General features: G+C 46.0%; 1 protein-coding gene across 1 annotated transcript in view; it reads right to left on the reverse strand.

The window, feature by feature from the left end:
* LOC133360020 (estrogen-related receptor gamma-like) overlaps positions 1–24,679 on the reverse strand; it is a 305,356-nt gene that overhangs the window by 146,903 nt on the left and 133,774 nt on the right. The window contains 1 exon segment of the mRNA XM_061578583.1: positions 16,827–16,904. Coding sequence (XP_061434567.1) covers positions 16,827–16,904 — 78 coding nt within the window.

A 24,679-nucleotide genomic window follows, 5' to 3' on the forward strand; every position in this document is an offset into this window, starting at 1 on the left:
AATGTAGAGGGAAAAACTGGAGGACCCAGAGAAAAATCCACACGACCCACGGGGAGAACATACAAACTCTAAATATACAGGCGTCAGGGATGGGATTGAACCCACGACTTCCTGTATACCAGGCGAGGTAGTTAACATCTCGCCACCGTGGCGCCACATACATGTTTCGTGTAATAAATTTGCCACGTTTCTGTCACGTGACACTCTTATCAATCGACGATAATTTTACGACACACATTCTTACACGATGACCGAACCCGAAACAAACCAATTATCAATCGAATGCTCGGAACCCATTCGTGCGTTCATCACATTTGTAACGTAGGCAATAACAAAAGCACAACAGAACTGAACGAGGCCATCTGCAGAGGTTTTGAATTTAGGGCCGTTTTCATTGTTTAAAATTGGGGGGGGGGGGGGGGGGGATGCCGCATGGCGTAATTCGTGCGCGATTGATTCCACCCCAAGAAATGCACCACCTATATATTTGTAGCCCCCACCACTCGGTTTGCGCCATTGGCTGGATGGCGTCCAGTGGGCGGAGCGTGAGAGGGAGGCGTCAACGTTTTCCGCCAATATACAAATCCGTGGAAAACAAGTATAACCCGTAAAAACAAAGTTTTTCACTATAAATCCTTTATATGCGTGGCATCGGGGCGGCTAGAGTCCTCTCGTCCTCTGGCTTGAGATGGCTGCCACCTATGGGTCAGATGATTGTCTGGCAGCATTAAACAATAGGTAATTAAATATTTATTTATTTTCCCCTAAACAATGTCAAATTTTGGAAAACATTTTTCACGAAAATGCATTGTCACGCACAACGAGTCTGTGTGAAAAATGCCAGCTCGATTGGATCACGGGAAGTGGGTTAAAAAACGACCGAAAGATTTGCACGGTCCTAAGCAAGCAAGCAAACTTAATATAAAGGATTTAAAAAAGTAAAAGTGTCCCACATCTGACTCGCTGGGAGACCGAAGTAACGTGTAAGCCAATATACGCGAAAAGGTTGCGCAGAGGCCTATATTAAATGACAGTTACAACGGGCACAAATAGGTCAGCGGACATAAATAAAGTTCTCGCTTGTCCTGAGGTGAGGAAATGCTGCCCTGTGCTTTTAGAGGCAAGCAAGTGTTCGCGAGATTACAAATACGTTCCCGCGTAAAAAAACCAAAACAAGGATTGGTTCCATTCCACATTGGTCAAAACTCTTGAACGATGGCAACCGTTTAAATACAAGTTTGTCAGGCAATAAACTGAAAATAAATGTATTACCGTAAATATTTTAAAATATGTAACGAATTCATCCACGCGAAAATTTGTTAATTTCAAAAAATCAGCCAGCTAAACTAATCTGAAATTGGTAGGCTACAAATACGGTAATTAAATCCGTTGCCTGGATTAGTCGATGGAAACATTCATACATAATGGAAACACATAAATCACGTTTTGTTCCATTGTGATCTTTCGAGCCACATTTCATTCCAAACTTCGACGCTTCTTGCCCTATTCTGCCATCAAATTCCCAGAATCCTCTTCGTCGTGATACACATTATTAGGACATAAAAGGCCAACAACGCTGTCTTAGCAAACCAGCGATGATACTATAAACTAAGCATACAATGTCTCAGTTCATCGATTACATTCGATTATTTGCTCGTGGCGCATCAAATAATGCACGTGAGAGTCTAATGTAAAATATTTGCTCGTGTGATTTCATTGGATGGCCGATACAAATGAGACAGAACAGGTGACGCAAAACGTAAAAACAACGAAATACAAACCAAAAAATACGAGACAGATGATTCAAGCAAGTTCAACGACACATTTACGCGATCTCACCCAAAACAAACGTTATTATGGACAAGGAGACAAAATGAGAGTACAAATGAGACAGAGGGATACAGTCCAAATAGAAACAATAAAAAGGAGACAGCACAACCGGGATCGGCAATACAAAGGAGACCAAATAGAACACACGAGCGAGACGGGATACGCTTACGTCCCAGTGCAGCACTCATATCGCATGATACGGCACAGTTGCAAAATGACCAGAATTTGCGATCGTTAAATTGTCGGCGAGAGTAGTCCCCCTTCAAGGTCTATACAGAGAGGGACTGTGTTTAGTGGGCCACCTGCAGAACGAAGCTATGGAAGTTCCTGAGACAGGATACACACGGGTCACTTGCTCGACCTTAAGTCAGAGTCATGGTACACTGTTAAGAGCTGACATTGTAGGTCAGCTGTTGACTGCGACACTTGCAAGATCTTGCAAAAGCTTAGAAACAAGTGTTAGCATCAAACGCATTGGCTATGATGATCTCTTTATCTTGACCTATGGGAAGAGAAATTTCGATTTAAGGCTTTCGTGACTGCAGGGATTAATATTCTTGGTTCTTTCGGTAAAGTCACGTAGAAGGGAAATAATATGTAAAATTTGTATTATTTTTCGATTTAAAGCTTTCGTGACTGCAGGGATTCATCTTCTTGGTTCTTTCGGTAAAGTCACGAACCAAGAAGTTGTATTATTTTATTATTTCCCTTCTACGTGACTATGGGAAGTGGCTTACCAAATCATTTCAGTCCAGCAGTTCCAGTCTGATAGAACACACGAGCGAGAAGGCACACGCATACGTCACAAAAGCAGCACTCATATTGCATAATATGGTACAGATGCAAAATTAATACATTCTTGATTCAAACAATGACCCTGAATTTGCGACAGTAAAATTGCTTTGGGGGGGAGGGGGGGTGAATCATTCGATCCCTACGATCAACACATCCGGCCTTAGACAAGTGCCCCGCGGTTTGAACTTGAATCGGCAGTGTTCGTAACAATTCTCCCATCTTTGACCAATTCATCAGTCCCAGACTCCGTTCGGCAGGAAGTGCGTCACCTGCTCAGTCGTTCTACTCTTCGTGCTCGTTGATCTTGCGAGTGACAAAATGTTATTTAATGTAATCTGTCCAAAGATGCACGTGAGCCCAAATAAGCATGCCAATGTATGCGTATTTGCTGGAATTTGCAATTCATGTTTGTAATAAATACATTCCTAATTTGCGGCTACCACTGCGATGTCGTTTGATATCAAGATTCAATGCATATGAGCAATAAGCTAATAATAGCACGCCTTACAATCAGTGTACAAAGTAGATTATTATACTTAGTGCCATCCCTAAAACACATACATTTACATGAATATCATTAACAGGATTGTCAATTTCCTTTAAATATATATATTTAGCATTCATAATGACATCTGACTACTTAATGCATGTACACATTTTTTTTATGGACCGAGTTGCTAGTGACAGTTGTGTGCTATCGCTAACATAAAACCTTACCTCTGTCATTAACACTGCCCTACATGATACTAGAATAACACGATGGGCAATGCACCCTTGGATGAAGAAAAGAGCAGGACCACTGCCTGTAATGTTGATGATAATATTAACTTGCAGCCCTTCACCAATCCACTGCTGAAGAAAGCCCCCCCCTCTGCAACACGTTCGTCATGAGGGTCGTTTCGCCGCGCTGGTCAGTTCCGTGTTGGTGGTGAACCCGCCACTTGATGATAGCCGTCGCCGGCAATCAAAACTCGGGGTTGCAACGAAATGATATCTGCCTCGCTGCTGGCACATCAGTGATTATGACACGTGTTGCAAGCAGCCGTGCATCATGGGAGTTAACTTCACCGTGACATCGCACGCACCGCTGCGGGCACGGACAAACGTTGCAGAGGTACCCTGGATGCTAACATGCAATGTGGTGGCACTCATCTTCAACGGCTGTCTTTAGCCAACACTCGGGTCCCGCATTCCTATTGCCAAGGGCATTTTTCCCCCAAAAGACAACCTCTGCTGACTTCATACAACATGCAACTTATTGGTTCCTCTAGCTGCTGGATGGAAAATGAGTTGAATCCAACTGCTCCGTCTGGGATTTTAACTCACAGCCTTCTGACTGCGAGCCAAGCCTACTAAGCAGAGCAACTTCGGGTAGAGACGTATCGCATTTTTTTTCGTAATTGCAGCACAGTACAATATTAATTCGAATACTTGAAGGAGGTAATAGCTGTCATTAAATAGTACGCCGATGCAATCGTAACAGCTCCATTAATGCTGGGAAATTGTAAAAAAAGATCTGTCGCAGAACAATGTGCCTACATATATTTATGGCCAGATTCGGTTGCTATTGTTCATGTATTCATACCAATGCTTTCCTGGCCAACCAAATGCTATGGTCCTGCCATGAGAATGTAGAGATTACATTCAGAAATCCTATGCCAGACACAAACAAATGTCTTAGAGATATTAAGGGCCAATAAATGTGCCAATACTCAAGCCACAAATAGAGGTCACTCAAGAAACCCGGGTCACTTGATGAACCTGTTTGACCGAACCCCACACTGATGATCACGAAGTTACCAAAACCTGAGCAGAAATGAGCCCCGACACATTACTCTCATTTTAGCAAGACGGCTCTGGCTTGCTTCTGATATGCGTTCACGCGGTCACAGGAACGCACGGTCATTTGCTACCTCCAAGTTTTCCTTTGCAACATTAATATCCAGTCTCCAGTGGGGTGACATGACGTGTTTATACTGGTAGGAACCTCCTGGTTACACCAGCCCACAGGGGATTATTGTGTCCGTCCGTCCGTCGTGCATCCAAAAATGGGAGGGCTGGGGCTGGGTGGAGAGGGGAGGGTGGGGAGGGGCTGGGTGGGGAGGGTGGGGGGGTGGGGCTGGGTGGGGGGGGGGGGCTGGGTGGGGAGGGGCTGGTCACCCCGTGGTGCCCTTATAAAACTCAACGTTTAACCTACTCACGCCGGCTTGTGCCCGCCCTCACAGTCGGCCATATTTGCGGAATACACCACGCCGCCGTTGACCCTGGCCATTGACCGAGCAACCTCACGTTCCTACTAGCTCCCTCCGCAGGAATGTTTTACGATGGCGCCTCTCAAACAAGTTTCCGCGTCACGTCAACCCTCGGAGATGGCACTGCGCCACTGTTTTCACAGTTGGGCAGCACTAGACAGAACCCTCGTACCTCCAGGGAGATGGATTGGTGGCCGTTACAGCATTTGGTGACTGGACTAGGACCACCAACGTGTTATACTCGAGAAGCTTATATCTCGACTGCAGGTGACCGACTCGGATTCACTCATACCCAAGAGCCTCACGGGCAATGACCAACACCAATGTCCACATTCGGAGAGATTTTTGAGACAAAATCGACTCCTGTGTGGAGACGACCGACAGACCTTGCTCGAGACGTTTTCCACCCGCGTCGAAGCGTCACCCCTCGCCACGGAGAGCGCTATCGCTCACTCGTAACCTACGCAGGTAACGTTTGTGTTTGTATGCACCCGTGCGCGTGTGTGTCCGTGTGCCTTTGGGGTGCAGTAGCGCAGTGGTCAGCGTGCTGTGCTACGAACCCCTTGGCCGGATTTAGATTCCTGCTCATGGCCGATCATCGATGGCGAACATCTGAGCTGGTCGTAGACCTCCTTTAAGTAAACTCAGACTTGAATATTTGAGTACCAGGCGCAATATTCAAACAGCAGAACTGGAAGATGAAGACAGCCGGGCATGGTGATGACTTTACGACTTCCTCGTGTGCTGTGTTCTGGCCTTCATAGGTGCTTGCGAACATTCCTCCAAAAACGTGGAGGCTCCATGACTGGAGTGGCTTAGCAACTTGCATTCTTTGCACATGCACTCGTGTGCTCTGTGGTGAACATGTGCTACCCTAATCATCCTTTTCATCATCCTTTGCCTCCAATTAGCGCTCTTTGTTCGCCCGTGAAATATAATGATAATTAGGAATGCACCTGTGCGTGCCACTGCACTCCGGTTTGCTGCGAAGCCCAGGGCAGGACACGAGTTCCGGATGGAATGGAGCTGGATTTGTTTGAGTCACGGCTAATGGCAGGTACTTAAGGTGGCTGGATGGGGTGAGAGAGCAAATGCCAGTGATGAAGAACACGACTGCACTAAACCAATAACGGCTCAAGATCGTGGGTTAAAATCCCAACCTCCCATCCAAGATATAATTGCATAAGGTGGATTTTTTTGCGTTCAATTAACTTTCTTTCTCAAAGTCGAAATGCCTTCCTACCCAAGCGAGCGTGACTTAGTCCCTGTCACGTTGTGTTCAGAGTTTTGAATACATGATGGAAATTCCACATTCCTTTGCCAGAAGTGATGTCCTCCCACAAGGTGGAACTCATTTGCTTACCCCTCTAGAGCAGAGATGCATACCTGTCAACCCCTTATCAGTGCCTTACCTTATTAGTGACCAATTCAGACCTTATTGGTCACCCCTTGCCCCTTATCAATCTCAAGGGTCACCCTACAAAGTCCCACCACAAGGGAGAAACACAAACAAATAGACACATTTTTGCCCGTATTAAAATGGCTGTATGCCGTATGGACCTGAAAACTTAATTTCCCTGTACAAGAAAATGGGTAAACCGTATGGGTTGACAGGTATGGAGATGTCTAAATATTTTGCATTGAGGAGGTGGATTGGCTAACAAGCAGAGAGCCGCGAGCCTCAAACATTGCCAACAAGTCCATACAGCTACAGGAATGAGATGCATTCAGAAGACCTTTAAGAGATATTGGAGAGGGGTGTATTCGCAAGACATAAACGAGGCAATAGATATATTTAGCAGAGATATGGAATTTTTGCCGGGTTTTTTCCCTGGATTTTCAGTTTGCACATAGTCACTTAGTCACTTTAAGATGTTTTCTTGTTCATGTTTTTTCTTTGTTGCGGTTGCGCCCGATTCAAGAGCCGAATGGCTCACAGGGCTATACCTAATAAATGAACTTGAAAACTTGAAACGTAAGATAGATTTGATTTTATTCTTGCACGTGGAAATATGTTCAGGAGCTAATTGCCAATGTCGAGGTCTGCTCGCCACGTGAGGGCTTCAGGAGAAAGAATCCGTGCAGTTTTGCTGTTTCTCCGTTGAAGTTGCGCAGACCACACTGACTCACTGTACGGTCAAAGTTTGGGATGCATTTCGACAATCAACACCATTGTGGCTTGTCTTTAATGAATCCCGATGCTTCCTTATTTGTCTCCATGTGTATCTCTGTAGGTGTACTATATGATCCACAGTTCTGGTTGCATGGCCACAGCTGCACAACTGTGGCTTATCTTTAATTTTCAATCTATGAAGGCATGTACACATTGGCTAATTGATAAGATATATGAGAGAGATGGAGAGGTGTAATATTCAGAAGAGATGTTAATGCTTATCCCGTTCAGATGACGTGTGTATATGTCATCAAAACAAAGCCGGAAGAAAAACTGAAATAAAATAACTTTAACGGGTACCGAGGCTCCCACAAGGCCATGCGGGAGGGCGTGTGGCACAGTTTGGTACAAACTATCGTTGAATGCGGTCGTGTCGCTACAGTTCTCTTAAGTGAGTGCAATGCCTTTAAAAAAACAATGGAGCTATGCCTCTCTAAATAAAATGGACGCTGAGCCGCATGCACCTTCTGAAATTCAGAGGTAAACAGAACACCCACTCTGCAACTTTCAAATGTCTCGGAACAGGAAAAGGTTAAGAGAGGTAAATATGTTTAAATGGGATTTTTTCCTCTATTTATTTATTTCATCAGGTAAGGCTTATTGAGCTATAAAGTTATTTTTCAGAAGCGTTGTGGCCACAAACGACAAAGTGGCATATCTCATAGAAATTTATAACAGCCAAATACTCCAAACGCACGTTGATTCTAAATGTGGAGGGAAAAGCCGGAGGACCAGAGAAACATCCACGCCACCACGGGGAGAGAGAGAGACACGCAAACTCTAAATATACAGCAGGCGTCAGGGTCGAGATCGAACCCACGACCTCCTGCATACCGGGCGACGGTTAACTTCTCGCCACCGAGACAGGCGAGAGTTGCAATGAGAAGAGACTGGGCGATAGGAAAGATCTTCGGAGAGAGAATCATCAGAATCTTGATTTATCCTGGACAAATCCGATGATCTATGAAGCTCTTTTCACAGATGTACAGCACATGGGGGTGCTGTGCCGCATCCCCACCGAACTGCCCCTCCCCCCGGCCCGCCCACCCGCCCCTCCTACCCTGACAAGGATGACTAAGATAATTATTTCACACCGTCGTGTGAATAATTAACTTTATTAATTTAATTTAATTTCAAAGCCTTGGTGGGCGGTTTTTAACGACAAGTTTAAATGATGCCGCAGGGTCGGATTAAATGAGTCGGCTGAGGCAGAGGTTTGGCCCGCGGATCGCGTTTTGGACAGTTCTGCTCTTAGGGGGATGGCCGTTGATTTGATTCCCAACCACGATTTTAACTTATAACCGACATACTTGAAAGCCACGTGCTCCATCTACCACACAATTTATATCCCAAATGTGCCACTGGAGTTACGTGGCGAGGCCGATACGCTCACTTCCGGAATGCCTACAGTCTGCAGAGCGTCACACAATGTCGACAAATAGCCTCAGAAGAAGACACTGTAGAACTACTTCTAGAGTGACTGCAACAGGCCTTTCTTTAGTTTAACACGTAGCAGGCTTTCGCGACCAATATCTTCCATAATAGAGGTTTTTGGGTTAGATGGCGTGAATATATAAATGTGTCGTTAAAACCTGCCACCACCCGACACAGCCAACTGGCTGTCGCCTGATGAAGCTCGTTGTAATTACTGGCGAAACGTCGTACTCAGATTGTAAATGTTGTGGCTGGGCTCTCCAACACACCGGTGTGCTGTACTAGTGACGAATTGGCATGTTCTGTTTACGTGACAACCCTTTCTAGTTGGCTGTGTCGGGTGGTGGAGGGTTTTAACGACACATTTATATATTTACGCGATCTAGCCCAAAAACCTTTCTTCATTGACGTTAGTGTTCTTCATTGCAAGGCCCGTGGGCGACTGGTGGCCCTTGATGACAACACCCCTTGCGGGCTGTGTGGCGGCCCTCACATTGATTATGTCTTATCGGCGAAAGTATCCCCAATCTCTGAACAAAACTGCTCTACGTGGGATGGTGCTCCTTTGAGGTCTATACAGAGAGGGACCGTGATTAAGTGGGCCACGCGCAGAACGGAGCTATGCCGGTTCCTGAGACAGGACACACAGGGGTCAGTCGCTAGACCCGAAGCCAGAATTATGGGACACTGTTAGTGCTGACATTGTAGGTCAGCTGTTGACTATGCCACACTTGCAGGATTTTGCAAAAAAGCTTAGAAACAAGTGTTAGCATCAAAAGCATTGACGATGATGATCTAATGATCTTAACCTATGGGAAGTTGTTTACCAAATCATTGTGGTCCAGCAGTTACAGACTAATATGCAAAGCAGAGAATGAAATCTGAATGTTGTATCTTTGCATGCTAACCACACTTTATGACTCTCATCTATAATACAAATTAACATAAATATTCCATGTTCAGCCTTCCGAGTTCCAGTGTTAAAATCGCACAGATTTAACAACGCACAAACGTGAACTCATAAACAGCGGGAAGGCCCAACTGGCTCCCATCATGCCTTGCATGCATGTCAGGTGACGACTACATCGCACGTGCAATGCTTTCAGCCGTGTTAACGCCACACCAGATTCATTACACGAGCGGTCCAGGACTGGTTTAGATTCTACTGAAGCCAATGATCAAGCCACATTTTCTCACCCTATTAAACAAAGACACCCCCTCCCCACCCCCATAGAACACGTTTGGGGAAAGTGCTGTTAGCAAACACCTATGAAGGGTGGCACAGCACACGAGGGGGTGGGTGGCCAACACTACACCCGGCCGCCTTTGTCTCCCCAGTGGCGATGTTTACACACCGCACCAAGTACTAATTTGAGGCCGAGTCGATCTAAGGATCGGTTCAGATCATCGTTACCGGTGTTGCCCGTGAGAGGGAATCGAACTCGGGTCGCCGGGTTCGTAGCGCAGTGTGCGAACCGCTACATCACCGCTTCACCCCTAAATCCTATGCATGCCCACACACACACACACAGTGGGACGTTCTCAATATGAATCCAGTTTACATAACCATTTCGCGCGCTTATTGCTACACACCACATTCAGTACGTCGTAGTACCAGTACAGATTAATTATCGCCGTTCAAAGCCCAATATCATGCGCACCGCGATCACGGCCGTGCCCGTTGAGAACAATGGCACACACACACGCGCGCGCACACACGCGCGCACACACGTGCACACACATGTACACGCACACATTCACATACACACGCGCGCACACACACGCGCACACACGCACGCATACACACACACACGCGAACGCGCACACACACAAAACCGCACACACACGCACACACACACGCACACACACGCACACACACACACGCACGCAAACACACACGCAAACACACACGCAAACACGCACGCAAACACACACACGCACGCGCGCCCGCAGCTCGCGAACGCGCCAGAGGAGGGTGGCGGGCGGGGGGCGGGGCGAGCTTACGAGCGCGCGCACGAGTGCGCTTAACAGCGCCGCCGTTGCACCCCGCACGCGCGCGCTCGTGCGCACGAGCTCACGCGCGCGCGTGTGCGGGTCGCGCGCGCACGAACTCGCGCGCGCGCGCGCGACCCGCACCCGATACCCCGCGCTGTGTACGGCACGTGTCCTACGCCCCGTCCATATTTACTCAAGGATTATCCCGCACCCTGCCTCTCTTGGCCACACTGCGTCCTCCCAGGCATTCCACCGTGGAATTCTTTGATAGCGTTCTTCTTTTTTTTTTTGCGACAGCGCACTTAAAGATTACATACCGTGCCTAAAAGGATTTCATTCGTACATTTGTGATACACTTTTGGTATTACTGCCCTTGTGAAATACGTCCCGCGTATGATTTCAATATCCATTACCTGATAGCTCGCCATCACGTTTCGCTGCATTTATTGTTTCGGGAAAAGAAAAAAAAATCCTCGACACGAGGGAGGTTGCCGGCGGCTGCCAGGAGGGATCAACGTTGCTGGTACCCCAAAGGAAATAGGACGCATTAGGGTCCGCGTGTGAAGTGGCGGATTTGTGAGAGTAATATTGCGTCGGAATTTCTCTCACCAATCAATCAAATGCCCGCCGCTATTCTCTTTTTTTTTTACCTTACCCCAGAGGAGATCCGTTATCTCTCGCGCAATGCTCTATCCAGCGGTGCCGGCTGACGCTGTGTTTGGATCGAGAGCCTGAGAGAGCTTGAATCGCAGTGGGAAGATTTCCAGCTGAAACAATGGCCGGGCGGGGAGGGGGGGTCAACTCACAATGCCTCCAGAAACGCAGCTCGCGAGCAGCACCACGCTTACGGAGATGCAATACTGGCCCCGTGATGTGGGTTTTTAGACCTTTCACTGATGGCTCAGGCAGTCAGCCACCCCCCACTCTGAACCCCGTCAATGGAGGTGAAATCTGCCCCAATGCTCACCGAAAACTCGTTGACTTTGAATGTTCAAATTCTGAGCTCTGAAACAAATATGAACTGTGCACAGATTTTATACCGAAAATAATAACAACAGTTTGACACGTAGGCTGTCGCGGCCAGTATTATCCACGATAGAGGTTTTTGGGTTAGTTCGCGTAAATATAAATGCGTCGTTAAACCCACCACAACCCGACACGGCCAATTAGTAAAAAAAAGAAAAGGTGGATGTGGCTGGACAATGCACGGGTCTTGCAGGTGTGATTGTTATCTTCCTAATTTCCTGGGATGCCAAACTTCCTCTGCATAACGCGACGGTGCCACTTGCAGATATTCAAACACCATATTGCAGACGACAACACGGTACACTGAGCATTTGTTTGCACCGTATGCTCTTGTGCATGTTGTCGCAGAGTGGACTATTGGATTCGTATTTTACAGAGCGTCCAATATCACATAACCACGGCTCCTCTTGCCACACTCGCTGTACTCAAAGTTCAGGTCTCGATGTATAGGGATGACAAATATGACCTCTTGAAACGTATAGACTGTTTAAAAATAGCCAAGTCCCAGCGTCTCATCTGTCCGACAAACAACGGGTGTGCAATTATTTACATTGGTAGTCCTGAGCCAGCGGAGGAAATTCCACATTCTTGTGGAGGGGATCAGTCCTTCATGAGATAACCACTTAAAATGAATATTCAATCAGCAATATTTTAAATCAATAAAATATCTGAGCCTGATGGCTATGTTCATGAAACCAAAACAACAGGTTTGAATAAGTTTGGAAGTGTATTTAAACTACGCATTCATGCATGCTCGCGCGAAAGTGAACGTGCTTACATCTTGCAATTGTTAAAATATTGACCACATAATCAAATTAAAATAAAGTTGCTTTTCAATATCGACAGCGCATTAAAAGTATTTACCTCTTCGTAACGGTAGCTGTGGAAGGAGAAATGCAGTTATTATTTTGCATTATATTAATCTAAGTGCTAATTTGTAGGTGATCTTCCAAGTTGAGATATGGATGGAGCTGAGCACGACCGGACACAAGTTAACAACTCTTGCGAAATTACATGAACATCAGTTTCACAGCAGACGGTAACACCTGCAGTGTAAGCAACAATGCCCACATGGATGTGTTTTGCTTTCCAACCCAGAGCAAGTTTTTGGCAACCAAGCTAAGTGCCACCGCGTGCCGTTTTATCGCAAGGCAGGAGAGACATTAACAAAAAGCCAAGCCCACACACGCACACACACGCGTGCGCTACAGGACACACGGACAACTTTACAGTCCAGCAAACATATGGACGGGGTGTCAGATGATAATTTAGGAGCGCTCAAACACAATACAATCAAGATGCGCGCAAGAGCTGCGATTCCGTTATTCGCACACACGCCGCTGGTGGTGCTTTAGCTGCAGCTGTTATCGGCTTCGGGCGGCTATAAATATTCCCGGACAGACACCGTTGGACGGAGTGCGGCGGTCTCGGTTATATATAACACACTGTGTGTCGCGGGCACAGACAGGAGCCATTCTACTCCAGTTTGCATTTGCCAGTAAAAATAGACAGAGGCCTTCTTCGTTACGTTTTTTTGTTTGTCTCCTTCTCTCTCTATCTCTCTGCGTGTTTCTGGTGCCACTCCCCTCTTGCCAGAGCGGAGCGCGGTTACCGAGACTCGGGATACTCGGCCGCTCTCTGTCTTTGCTCTGGTGATTGCATTGCACGTTAGCTGCCCCCCCCCCACTCCCCAACACGGATCGTAAGCCAGCCACCGGAGCGCTTTTGGCAGAGCCAATTCCCTGCACGACCGAAGAGCCCCCACTATTTCTCGCTTGGGCCTCGTTCCAGCTGTTGCGAAATTTGTGGTCGGCTCAGACACGTGCTTCCCGTATGTGCACATCGTGAATTAAATGGGTGTTACATCAATTACAATTGCGACCGACAGGATACGTGGGCCCGCCTGATTATATAACGCGGGGGGGGGGGGGGGGTAACTAATTATGGTTAGAACAGCTTTGGTGAATGGGCGGAATGAATAAAAAAAGTGGAAATGGGCAGCTAGGTAGAGAAGGAATGGTACAGGACTAAGGATCCCAATCAAAAGCGATTGGCATTGGAAAATATTATTTACCAATGATTGTTTTTCCTATTATGCGATCAATGGAAAAATATGTTCAAATCTAAAAAAAAAAAGACTTCCACTGGAAAGCCCTTTCAATAGTGTGGTATATTCTCACAATCGCATGAAGTCAACGCGAATTAAAAGTGTGTTTCAGCAAACAGGCAATGGTGACAGCGATCATCTCTGGTGGTGGTCCGGAGTCAGCGGTTGAAATTCCACGTTGCATTCACGAGGTTCAGTCGATTTAAAGCTTTCGTGACTGCAGGGATTCATCTTCTTGGTTTTTTCGGTAAAGTCACGTAAAAGGGAAGTAATAAAATAATAAAAATAAAACATAATAAAATCATTCTCACGACGTTTCGGCTACAACGCAAGCAGCCGTCTTCAGGTGAAGAATGAGACACAGCCAAGCTAGGAGCTTATATATAAGCTGACATTCTTTTGTTAAGGCGCTCATCTTCCACCTCCAACTCAGCTTATATATAAGCTCCTAGCTTGGCAGTGTCTCATTCTTCACCTGAAGACGGCTGCTTGCGTTGTAGCCGAAACGTCGTGAGAATTATTTAATTATGTTTTATTTTTATTATTTTATTACTTCCCTTCTACGTGACTTTACCGAAAGAACCAAGAAGAGGTTCAGTCGATTAAAGTGGCAATAAAAGTTTATTATTCTAGAAAGCAGCACTCGTGCTACTGACGCTGACGAAGAAGATGTGCCGACTCAACCCTGTGCTGAGAGTTCTGACTCGGAGCCCTTCTGATTGAGTGAAGCCACCCAGGAATAACTCGAAGGCAGTCACAGAAGAGTGTTTGAAACAATCAAAAGTTTGAATATCTCCAGCCAACAATAATTCCCAACAGCTGAAAAAGTGCAGACAAAGATAAAATACCATTGAGTACACAATGAGATTAACGGCGTTTCAGAAAAAAACAGCGTCATGGAAAAATGTCCTCGAGAGACAAGTGGGACAAAGACAAAGATCCCCCACAGAGCCTTAACAGACTGTTGGGTCAAGTGCTGTTAACGAGTAGCACCGATGAAGGCTGGCACGGCACACGAGGGGGTGGATGGCCAGTACCAAGCCCGACCGCCTTTGTCTCCCCAGCGGCGATATTTACTCACCACACCAGGTACTTATTTGAGGCTGAGTCGACCGAGAGGAGGTCCTAGACTGGTTCAAATAATCGTCACTGGTGTTCGCCGTGAGCGGGAATCGAACTCTCATTCAGCCAAACGTCTCAGAGAAGCACAAATAATGAGTGTAAGTGCATTGTTTTGCACACAACATCGCCACTAGGGAGACAAAGGCGGCCGGGTGTGGTGCTGGAAATGCACCCCCTCGTGTGCCATGTCGGCCTTCATAGGTGCTCACTAACAGCATTTGCCCCTACAGAATGTTAAAGGTAACATGGGGGATATTTATCTAGTTTTACATATTATTCATCTAAGATGTCTATCTTGATCCATTTGATGTAAATAATCAGTATTACAATTTGAGAAATTTGAAATTTTTTAAGTGAAATTCCAACGTGCTAATAGCAAAGCATTTGACCAACAAATTGAAAAGGTACTTTTTTTTTCAGACCCGTTCACTAACTCGGGGGTTGCTGTCAGCATTACGCCCTGCCTCTGTGTAGCGAGGCATTCTTGCAACCTAAAAAAAAAATATTCACGTGCATGACGAAACTTAATAATACTTGCGAGCTTTGCTTGAACCTTGAACTTTGGTGACACCCACAGTGTGTAGAACTCTACGTGGTGATGCCAGATGCAAGCTTACAGCTATAACATAAGAGGTAATTTCCCATCATTTCGCAAGCATCATTGCGAAGATTTGAAAAAAAAAACTATCGAAACCTACTCATGTCTTACCCGTTCGTAATGCTATGGCAACTGCTCTTATGGCTAAGACAGGTTGATTAACCAAGACAAGAAAACCATGAACTTGTATAAGTTGTCAAGATAAAGTAATACGGTAATACCCCGATTCATGTCTCCCCTTTTAACGTTGTTACTTGATTTATTAATGCCACTACCTGATTTTGCGTCGCCTCAACCCACTCTCACGTCGCTGACGGCATCGTCCGTCCTTTTTCGTTGTGCGTCGCTCCTCAGCCTTCGCCTCGACATCCTACCCTGCATATCGCTTCCATTTACGTCGTTGGGACGCATGCAGGAACGCATCTCCAATGTAAACCGGGGTATTGCTGGAGTTGAATAATACAATCTGCTGATGCCGAAATGGGCTTGAGTCTACGCTCAGATGATTGACCAATTGAGCCGACGAGTTGCGCTCCGCTCAACGCGCTGGGAGCTTCCCCCACGGATGGCTTCAGCGTAACTCCACGTGCTGGGAGCAAAACGTCAAGAACATCATGCCGGACAACAGGTGGTAGATCCCAAAACACGCGCCCGAGAGCAATACCACGCGGAACGACGGAGCGAAAAACATACGCAAGTGGAATTTGGCTCGTTCAAAGTAACAAAAATATTCAAAGCTTGCAACGCTCAGCACGCGTGGGTTTGTATCCGGATGCCGCGGTTTCCTCCCACATGTAAACACCCGCTAATTGCCCGATACCACCTTGGCACATAAGGGACTGCAGAACTTGGACAATTGCCGGTGCTGGCTCACCGCGTGGCCGCCTTACTGCTCGTTCGCGATTGCTCGCTCCTCTGAGTCTTTCTCGCTCTCATCTATTGAGAGGGAAAGTTTGCTGTGCGGCATGTTACGAGTTCAAATTATTATTATTACGAGGATAAAATAAGCGAGTTAGCAATACTGATTCAGAGGTGGAACATGCACATTTCCATTGCGGGGGACAATTCTCAATCAGGAACTACTGATGATGTCCCAGAAAGTAGTGCTCAAATTAAAATGATGGGCTTTAGTCATTCACTATCCAGGATGTTTTACCACTCAAGATTTCAACTGCGAGTCAAACACTCGAAAACCATAGCGCCGGTCAACAGAACTTTCATCCAATTCGCTTATAGAAATAATTGTATTGCATCCAAACGTTAAGATTCGCCTGACGAAATAATCTACCGATTGCAGCGAGACATTTTAAAGGATTGTGCGAAAACCGGCCACGTCCTCTTGAAAACACGACAGAAGGTAACTCAATGACGAGAGGAGCATTAAATCGACATCCGACATTACGCCCGGGCGAACTAGACCTTGTGCAGAGCGAGAGAGAGAGACAGAGGAAAGACAGATGGAGGAGGCCGTTGCTATCTGACGAGCTCACTAACCAGCAATTCATCCTGCCATGGGCTGCCAGAAGCCCGGGCGAAGTGGAACTCACAGGCAGCAGCTCACCAGCAGCTGATCTGCAGGACAGAGGGGAGGGGAGGGCAGAGAGGGAATGGTGAGAAGGGTGTGGGGGCGGGTGTAAGGGGGGGGGGGGGTCGCTGCTGTGGACACAGAAAAATGCCCCCCCACCCACCAACCCATGCATCCCCACAACCACGTCAGCGATGTACGCGCACGTACGTTGAACTTCTTTTGCGCAGTACGTAGCCAAACGCGCTAATCGGAGGTGCCCGGCAGTGGGCACCGGCGCGACCGCGAGGAAAGACGTGTGGCTTGACTCGTGCGTGTTTGGCGAGGCTGGTGGCGTGTGCACGTGGTGGTGGTGGTGGTGGGGGGAGGTGTCATTATGCTCCCGGGGTACGTCACCTCCTGCAGGATTATTCGCCCGTGTACATTTGGTTATTGAGATATTCTTAGGTTTTTTCGGTAAAGTCACGTAGGTAAAAAATTAAAATTAATAAAAGTTAAATAAAAATAAAAAATAAAAATAAAAAATCACGACGTTTCAGAGGCAACACAAGCTTCCGTCTTCAGGTGGAACCGTCACAGCCCGACAGCTGTATCAAGTAAATGAGAGATTAAAAGCGATACCACTCTGTATATATAATGGTTGAGGGGGGGGGGAAGGGCCAGGAACGGCTCACTTTTCATTATTGGTTATTGAGGTTTGTCGCGTGAAGATTTGCAACAGTGTGATCTCGCGCGCCCACACACATTTCGTGCACTTGATATGAACGTGTTCGATAGAACGCGTTCAGGGTGTTTGGCGGGTGATACATTTCCACGCGAGAAGCCACTTTGTTGAGACGTCATTCGGGGGCCAGGTGACTTCCGAGAAAGAGCCACATAACTCAGTGGGACTTACCTGGCTAAATAAAAAAAATAGTTTCGTTTCGTTTACATGTTGGTAGTACTGTACAGATGCTACCCAAAATAGAACAATAGCACGTTTAGCCTGATAGACGATAGGCGAAGTTGTTGTTAGCGAGCGCCTATTAAAGTGATCGCATCATCATTTAGCGACACTTGTAGTGAGCACGCAGACGGCGTGATCGTAGAGAGGGTTGAAGCCGAGCATGTGTACGCTTTTTCAAAGCGTCACTTTTGTTTTAACAAACTCCTTCTCTGGAGGAAGACCATTCGAAGTGCTATTTCTGAGGTGTGGACAAAAGTAAAACTTTGAATGCTTTAAACATTGTTTCGTAACACAGATCAACGGCAAATGGCATGAATAACGCTGAACAAGGTCAGCGCTGCGAACAAGAAGAGCAGCCTCTACACCCCGACAGCTGCCTCCACGTCTCCCCACACCGCCGATTTGATTTTCACACACCAAACCAGGTATTCGTTTAAGGCCGAGTCGGCCTAGGGTATGCCCTACACACATTCATGCATTTACGTACTCACAACACGCCGGTAGTCCCCCGCACCTCCAATTTCAACCGCAAATTCCGATGTGCACGGTCGGCTACGTACGATGCGGACGAAATTCAGCGCACGTGCGTCTCTCGTGAAGATTCAATGGCCACGGCACGTGGGTTTGGAACCTCGTGCCCGATCCAAAATGTTCTTAACGCACCTCTATACATAGAACGAGCTGACCAGCACAGCGCCACGAGCGATCTTTCAGTGTTTCAACAAATTCTTTCCAGTTGCATTGCGAAGGCCTGAACCAGTCGTGATCGCGCGTGCGGGGAGGGCAGCTGTGGCATTGTAAATCACTTGTCTCTACCATTCCGAACAAACACGAGTTGGATGTCAATGGGAATGAATACTCTGGAGAAATTGCTCGTGAAAGGCTTCCATGTCATTAATTTCTAATGTAACAAGTTTCTTTTTTTGGTCGTGTCGTGTAAAGTAAAGAAGAAGAAAATACATCCAGTTGTGCGGCACCGACTGCTGTGGAGAGTGGTCAAGGGTTGTCTTAATACCTTTCACCGTCCCTCCCCGGCCACTACTTTGTTGAAAAGTCAAAGTCATCATATTGTGGGGAAGGGGCATTTACCGCTGCCATAGAAATGTGGAATTTCCATCACTGACTCAGGGCTGCCAAAAGAAAATAAGCACAGCCCCAGAAAAGTTGGCTTTTTTTTCACTTAATGTAAAAAAAAAAATGTATACCCTCTAATTGTTCACGTTTTCACACATCAATTACAAAGGCAACGATCCCCCGTGTAGCCTCAACATAGTGTTGGGGCAAGTGCTATTAGCAAGCATCACCTATGAAGGCCGTGACCAACTTTGTTTACACATCACGCCAGGAAATCGATTGAGACCGAGTCGGCCGAGGAGAGGTCCAGGACCGGATCAGATAATCGTCACCGGTGTTGGCTGTGAGCGCAGTGGACTTATCCACTTCACCACGGCTCCAAAGACACAGTACCCATTCAACGGCTGAGTCGACCTAGAGGATGCCCGCAACAGGTTCATATGCCACGAAGCACTGATATTATTCGTGGCTTGGGAAAAAAACTCACGGTCAGCCGGATTGCAACTCAGCGTGGGCATGAACTCTATGCGAAAAGGACAAAGACCACCACGTGCAGCCCACACAGGCTGCAAGTGTTGCTTGTGTGTGTGTACGTGCACGCAGGGACATCTATTCTCAATACAACCGCCATGAATTCCGAACAGGCTTCTACTTTGAAAGCTCAACAGGCAAAAAAAAAAATCTGTATTCGGTTGCGACGATATCGAAAGAAGATTTAGACTCGAGCTCAGACTGCCCTGACAGTACATTCGGAAGCTACCGCGCATTACTGAATGCAGGTCGGCTTGCCAAAGCGCCAACTGCAAGCTAAGCGCCAGCAGTTCAGGCTGAAGCAGGTGTCCGATGGCAGAATAACTGGATGGACCTCTTAACCCTGCACAGCAACCATGCTCATATATGTGAATACATAATACACTTGGCTGCGGTAGCAGATGTCACACATTCGAGAATGTATGACTAACATCAATTACATGCGAAACCACATTTCAGGCCCTGGGAATTTGTTTGCTTTTCTTTTTGATGTTTTTTTTTTACTCAATGTTTTAACGGTTCAGTATTACACATTGCAATACATGTTTTTTTTTATTTTCAATGTTACGTGCTATAGCAGCGTCATGCCATGTGACGGTGACTTCATTTGGCAATCACGTAGGGCAGCGAAATCAGCCCGTGTTAGACAACAGTCCACAGAAGCAGATATCACAAAATAACTTCGGAAATCTCTTCAAGTGACCTCGTATCTACACTTGAGGGCAGGGCTGTCGAACAAGCTGACAGCCAAGGTTCGTTGAGTGAAGGTAAAAAATTAATATTTGTAATTTTCAGAGCCGGATTTTCCGCCAAATAACAGCTTGAAGCCAAATTTAACACGATGTTTTTTTTTCGTCGTGTGCGTTCCGTCGTTTGGTGACCAACTCTGGGAACATCGACTCACTTCAATTGGTGCCATCACAGGCCCCTGTGCAAATGCAAACACAGCCCTCTCAGCAGTGTCAGCTCACTACTGCTCTCAGCCACTGAGCCACTGAACCACCTGAGTATTCCACGTTAAATGTTTCACTTGCTCGCAACAAAGGGTTTTATTTGGGGGGTTAGATCGCGTGAACATCAATGTGTTGTCAACCCACCACCACCCGGCACAGCCAATCGTTAAGGTTTGTCACGTAAACTAAACGTGCTGATTGGTGACTACTTCAGCAACGCCGGTGTGTTGGAAGGTAAACCCACAATGTTGTATTTATGCGATCTAAGCTATAAGAAAACTGTATTCCGAATAATATCGGTCGTGAACGCCTACTACGTGTTAAACGTTACAATTACGATTCAGAGAGAAGTTTTATTTTTATCCTGTGTTTAGGATAAAACGGTGACTTTTTAAAATAAAAAAGTAAAGCACCATTGATAGTCAATATTTCTCAGGCAAATAAGCCCTGGATGCATGTACAGTAGTTGAATAAGAAAGTGTGCAAAGTATTAAAAATGCGCATGTGGGTAACTTTTAAACCATACCAGTCAAAATTGTTGTTTTATGTTCGGACATCGTGATGTATTCCCACGCGTTCCTCAAAAGATGCAGCGATTCAAAGGTAATGCCGAACACAGTTATGAAAACATTAACACCCCATCCCCCCTGGTCTGCGCAAATGATTGACTCACAAGTGACGACACCACATTTATCAAATTATTAAAAATGTAAGAAAGAAACAGGAGGATTTCTCCACAATTCTGTCTGTCGCCTGATGAGGCCGATTGCAACGTCGTACTCGAATTGTAAATGTTGTGGGTTTACTCTCCGACACGTTTACGTGACAAACCTCACTAATTGGCTGTGGCGAGTGGTGGCGGGTTTAACAACACATTTACATTTATGTCATCTAACCCCAAAAACCTCTCATTATGGATATCGCTCGCAAAAGCCTGCTACGTGTCAAACTGCAGACTGCTACCTCTCGTATAGACGTGTCAAGCAGAGCTGACGTTAAGACAAGAGGGCTTGGACAGGACAAGTCATGACCGATTGGTCAAGAATAAGAACAGAGTGGCATTCAAGGAATGGAACGTGTCTGACATTAGATCCCTCAAGGAGATGAAGCAACGAAATGAACTAATGCGCATGCGACAGATGGGTCATTGCACAAGCAGAATCGCAGGAGATGGTGGCGACTTGGGGAGGCATTTATCCAGCAGTGGATTGACCATGGCGGAAGATAATGACGATGATCTGATAAAGAGTGTCTTGAAAGGTGTCTTAGAGCATGCAATGGTCTACGTTTTCCGCTCTGGCTGGCGCTGTGGTAAAATCACGAGGCTCGCAATTGGAAGTTTGCGAGTTGAAATGCTGGTCAGGGGTTGGCTCATCCGAGGTCGATAAAGTAGGTACTACTTTGTGGGAAGGTTGTCGTGGCCATCCCATGAAGATGAGGAACTGTCACTGCCGGTTTATGGCTGCCCCACAACTCATTTGACCAGAGACCCCACACTTTGACCTTTTTTTCTTTGCTGAGCAAGGTTCATCACCGGCGGAGAGTTCACTGCCGAGATTCGCAAGTCCAACGCATTCTGTGCTGCGCGTCGCGTTTACAGACACGTGGGGTGGAAAGATTCCAAAATAAATACTTGTCAAGATCTGTATCAATTTACGGTACTTGCCACGTTAATATCTAATTGTATAAATTGTAATAGCGGACTCAGATCCTTCTGTTATTAATGATCTACATAATCTAATTTACCAGCGATATAAATAAGCATCGTGTGATTAATTTAATAATGACAATACAGTAATGGAAACGTATATGCTACTTGGTATAGCGCATTATTGGCTACAAATCTTGCTTTGTCTACAAGTTTGCAGCTATGTAGTTTAGAAAACATTGCGTTTCCATTCATGCATACGTGTTTGTTGGAAGTATAAATGTTGAAATCGCACGTTGGAACTTCCTGCCAATATTTAGAAGAAAAAAAAACTCCACACAGCTGCTATTTTTCACGTAAAATTAGCGGAAAAGTGGTTTCCGATAACACCTTTTACCACAACCGCATCTGTTTTTAACAGACTTGTTCTCAATGAGCAATCTGTTCAGGACAAAGAGCACCCATCCACAGCTTTTCAAGCAAAACATAGATGATCTTGTTTCTACCCACTGCCAGGCTATAACAGCACCCACGCGAAGACTTGCGCGTGGGATTGCCATAATCACAGTCATATTCACCACCGTACGTTTACTTTCTAAAGTAATCCACTCAACCATTAATTCAATGGGAAAAAGAGATCGCCAGTGTACGTCACGTAACCCGAGAAACATGGTGGTGTGGTGGCTAAGGCAAGCTAATGATATTCCAGTGGAGTGCCAGTAATGCTGAGAATCTCCACTTATGAAATGTGATATTGTGCTACCTTCCCACATACAATCAGGTGTGGTCGGCTGCATTGTTTAAGCCCATTCACTGATGAACATACAAAATGAGAATATTATTTCACGAGTGTATTTGTAGTTATTTCAAGGAGGCACAGCCGTGGAGAATTGTCAAGCAATTGAAAAGAAAATAAGAAAAAACACGCGAAATGCGCCCAACGCCGAAGACAGCAAGGCACATTGGCTGGAAAAATGCACCCCACAAGATGTTGGTGAAACATCTTGTGACGGTACAGCACGCGTCGTTTTAATTGGTTGCGTCACATCTACCGTCTCCTCTGATGGGCAAACACCAACTGGTGGTGACTAAAGGTCACACATTGCTCGTGTCACGACCAAATTAATCCCTCGTGCACAATACATCACCTTTCCTAAAAGTATTGCTGTTTGCAAAAGATGTTTTTTTTCTCTCCCAAAGCTCCGGCAAAACTTCTGCAATTTAGCTCGTCTGCTAAATGTTAGTACCGTAAAATGAGAATGGATTCGCAACGCTTAGCAAACTCAATAAAACGTGTTGTAAAGTCTTAGCATGCTGTATGGTCATAGCCTTTTCCTAACCCATGGCAGTACACATAAACTTAAGTTGAATGCCAAGATTCAAAAATATACCTCGCTATGTGCTATAGCTACAGACGTCGTCTTGCCAAACAACTCAGGGTCTCCTTATCCCAGGCAAGTGTGTGGTGGCACTTATCTCCATAGGCAGGCCTGAGGCCAGTCGTGGGCATTCAACAGTGCAACGCCCAGGTGGTCAGTCTCTCAACAGCAAAGAGTACATTCACTTTCTACAAAGTGATTACGCACTTAATCAACCGTCGAAGGTTGATAGGATAAGTTGAGTCAAGGGTTTAAACACCGGGCGTGTAACGGTGCATCGATTCGTCAAGCTAAATAAATGATTATGCTCACTATACGTGCTCCGACATTGGCTAACGTAAGCAGCGATTATCTTAACTTTGTATATATTGTATTTATCAGCGGCAAGAGGTGCTACATTCACCACAATGTAAAATACAGTCAATTCATGGAAGTGCATCACATTGCGGTGGGAGGGAATCAGTCCAGTGCACGCTCACTCACTCACTCACCGTAATGCCACTTGGCCAAATTCATTGCCTTGCGTCTATTTAACATTATTACAATTATTTACGCAGGTCAATGCTCGTCCGCAGGGTTCGCTATCGCTGCGCGCAAAGATATTTTCTCATCTCGGCGATCCTTCTACCGATCCATCGTCCGTTCACCCCGCTGAGCGCACCGACAGCCCATGGCCCTTTTCTCTTCCGTTCCCTCGTCTCTGTCTTCCCCTTCACTCCTTTCTCTCCCTCCTCTGTGAAGTGATTTTCTTACCTTTCCTACAATTTGCACTCCGATCGTTTTTTGTTGTTAAATTTAATTTTTTTTGTTGGGATGTTTCTGACCCGCCCCCTTTACTTGACATCTGTCAAAAATTTGCTTCATGGCTCATCGGATTTCTGCAGGATAAGTAATACAATAAATTCTATTTTATAAAGCGCTTTTCATATTGAAGTATCTCAAAGCGCTGTCCGTAAAAATAAAACTACACTCACGAGTATAGATACAATCTACGAGAAATAGAAAGCCGATAATAAGAACATCAATGACCACTCGCGAAATCCCCCCCAAAAAATCAAGTACTATGATAAAAGTGATTAATCGTAATAATTGCAAAGTAATCCAATCAGACAACCGAACAGTTGTTTTTATCTGAAGTTACAAGAAAAGCCCGCAAGTACAAAGTGTTGAGTTTTAACACGTGATTTCAAAAGTGACACAGACTCAGAAATCTACAATGGACTGAGGAAAGGCGATTCCACAATCGCGGAGCCTGGATGCAGAAGCCTCCGTCCCACCGTGGAACGCAACG

The sequence above is a fragment of the Lethenteron reissneri genome, chromosome 8 (genome assembly GCF_015708825.2).
Source record: "Lethenteron reissneri isolate LAM-NWPU_2019-01 chromosome 8, ASM1570882v1, whole genome shotgun sequence".
NCBI lineage: Eukaryota > Metazoa > Chordata > Hyperoartia > Petromyzontiformes > Petromyzontidae > Lethenteron > Lethenteron reissneri.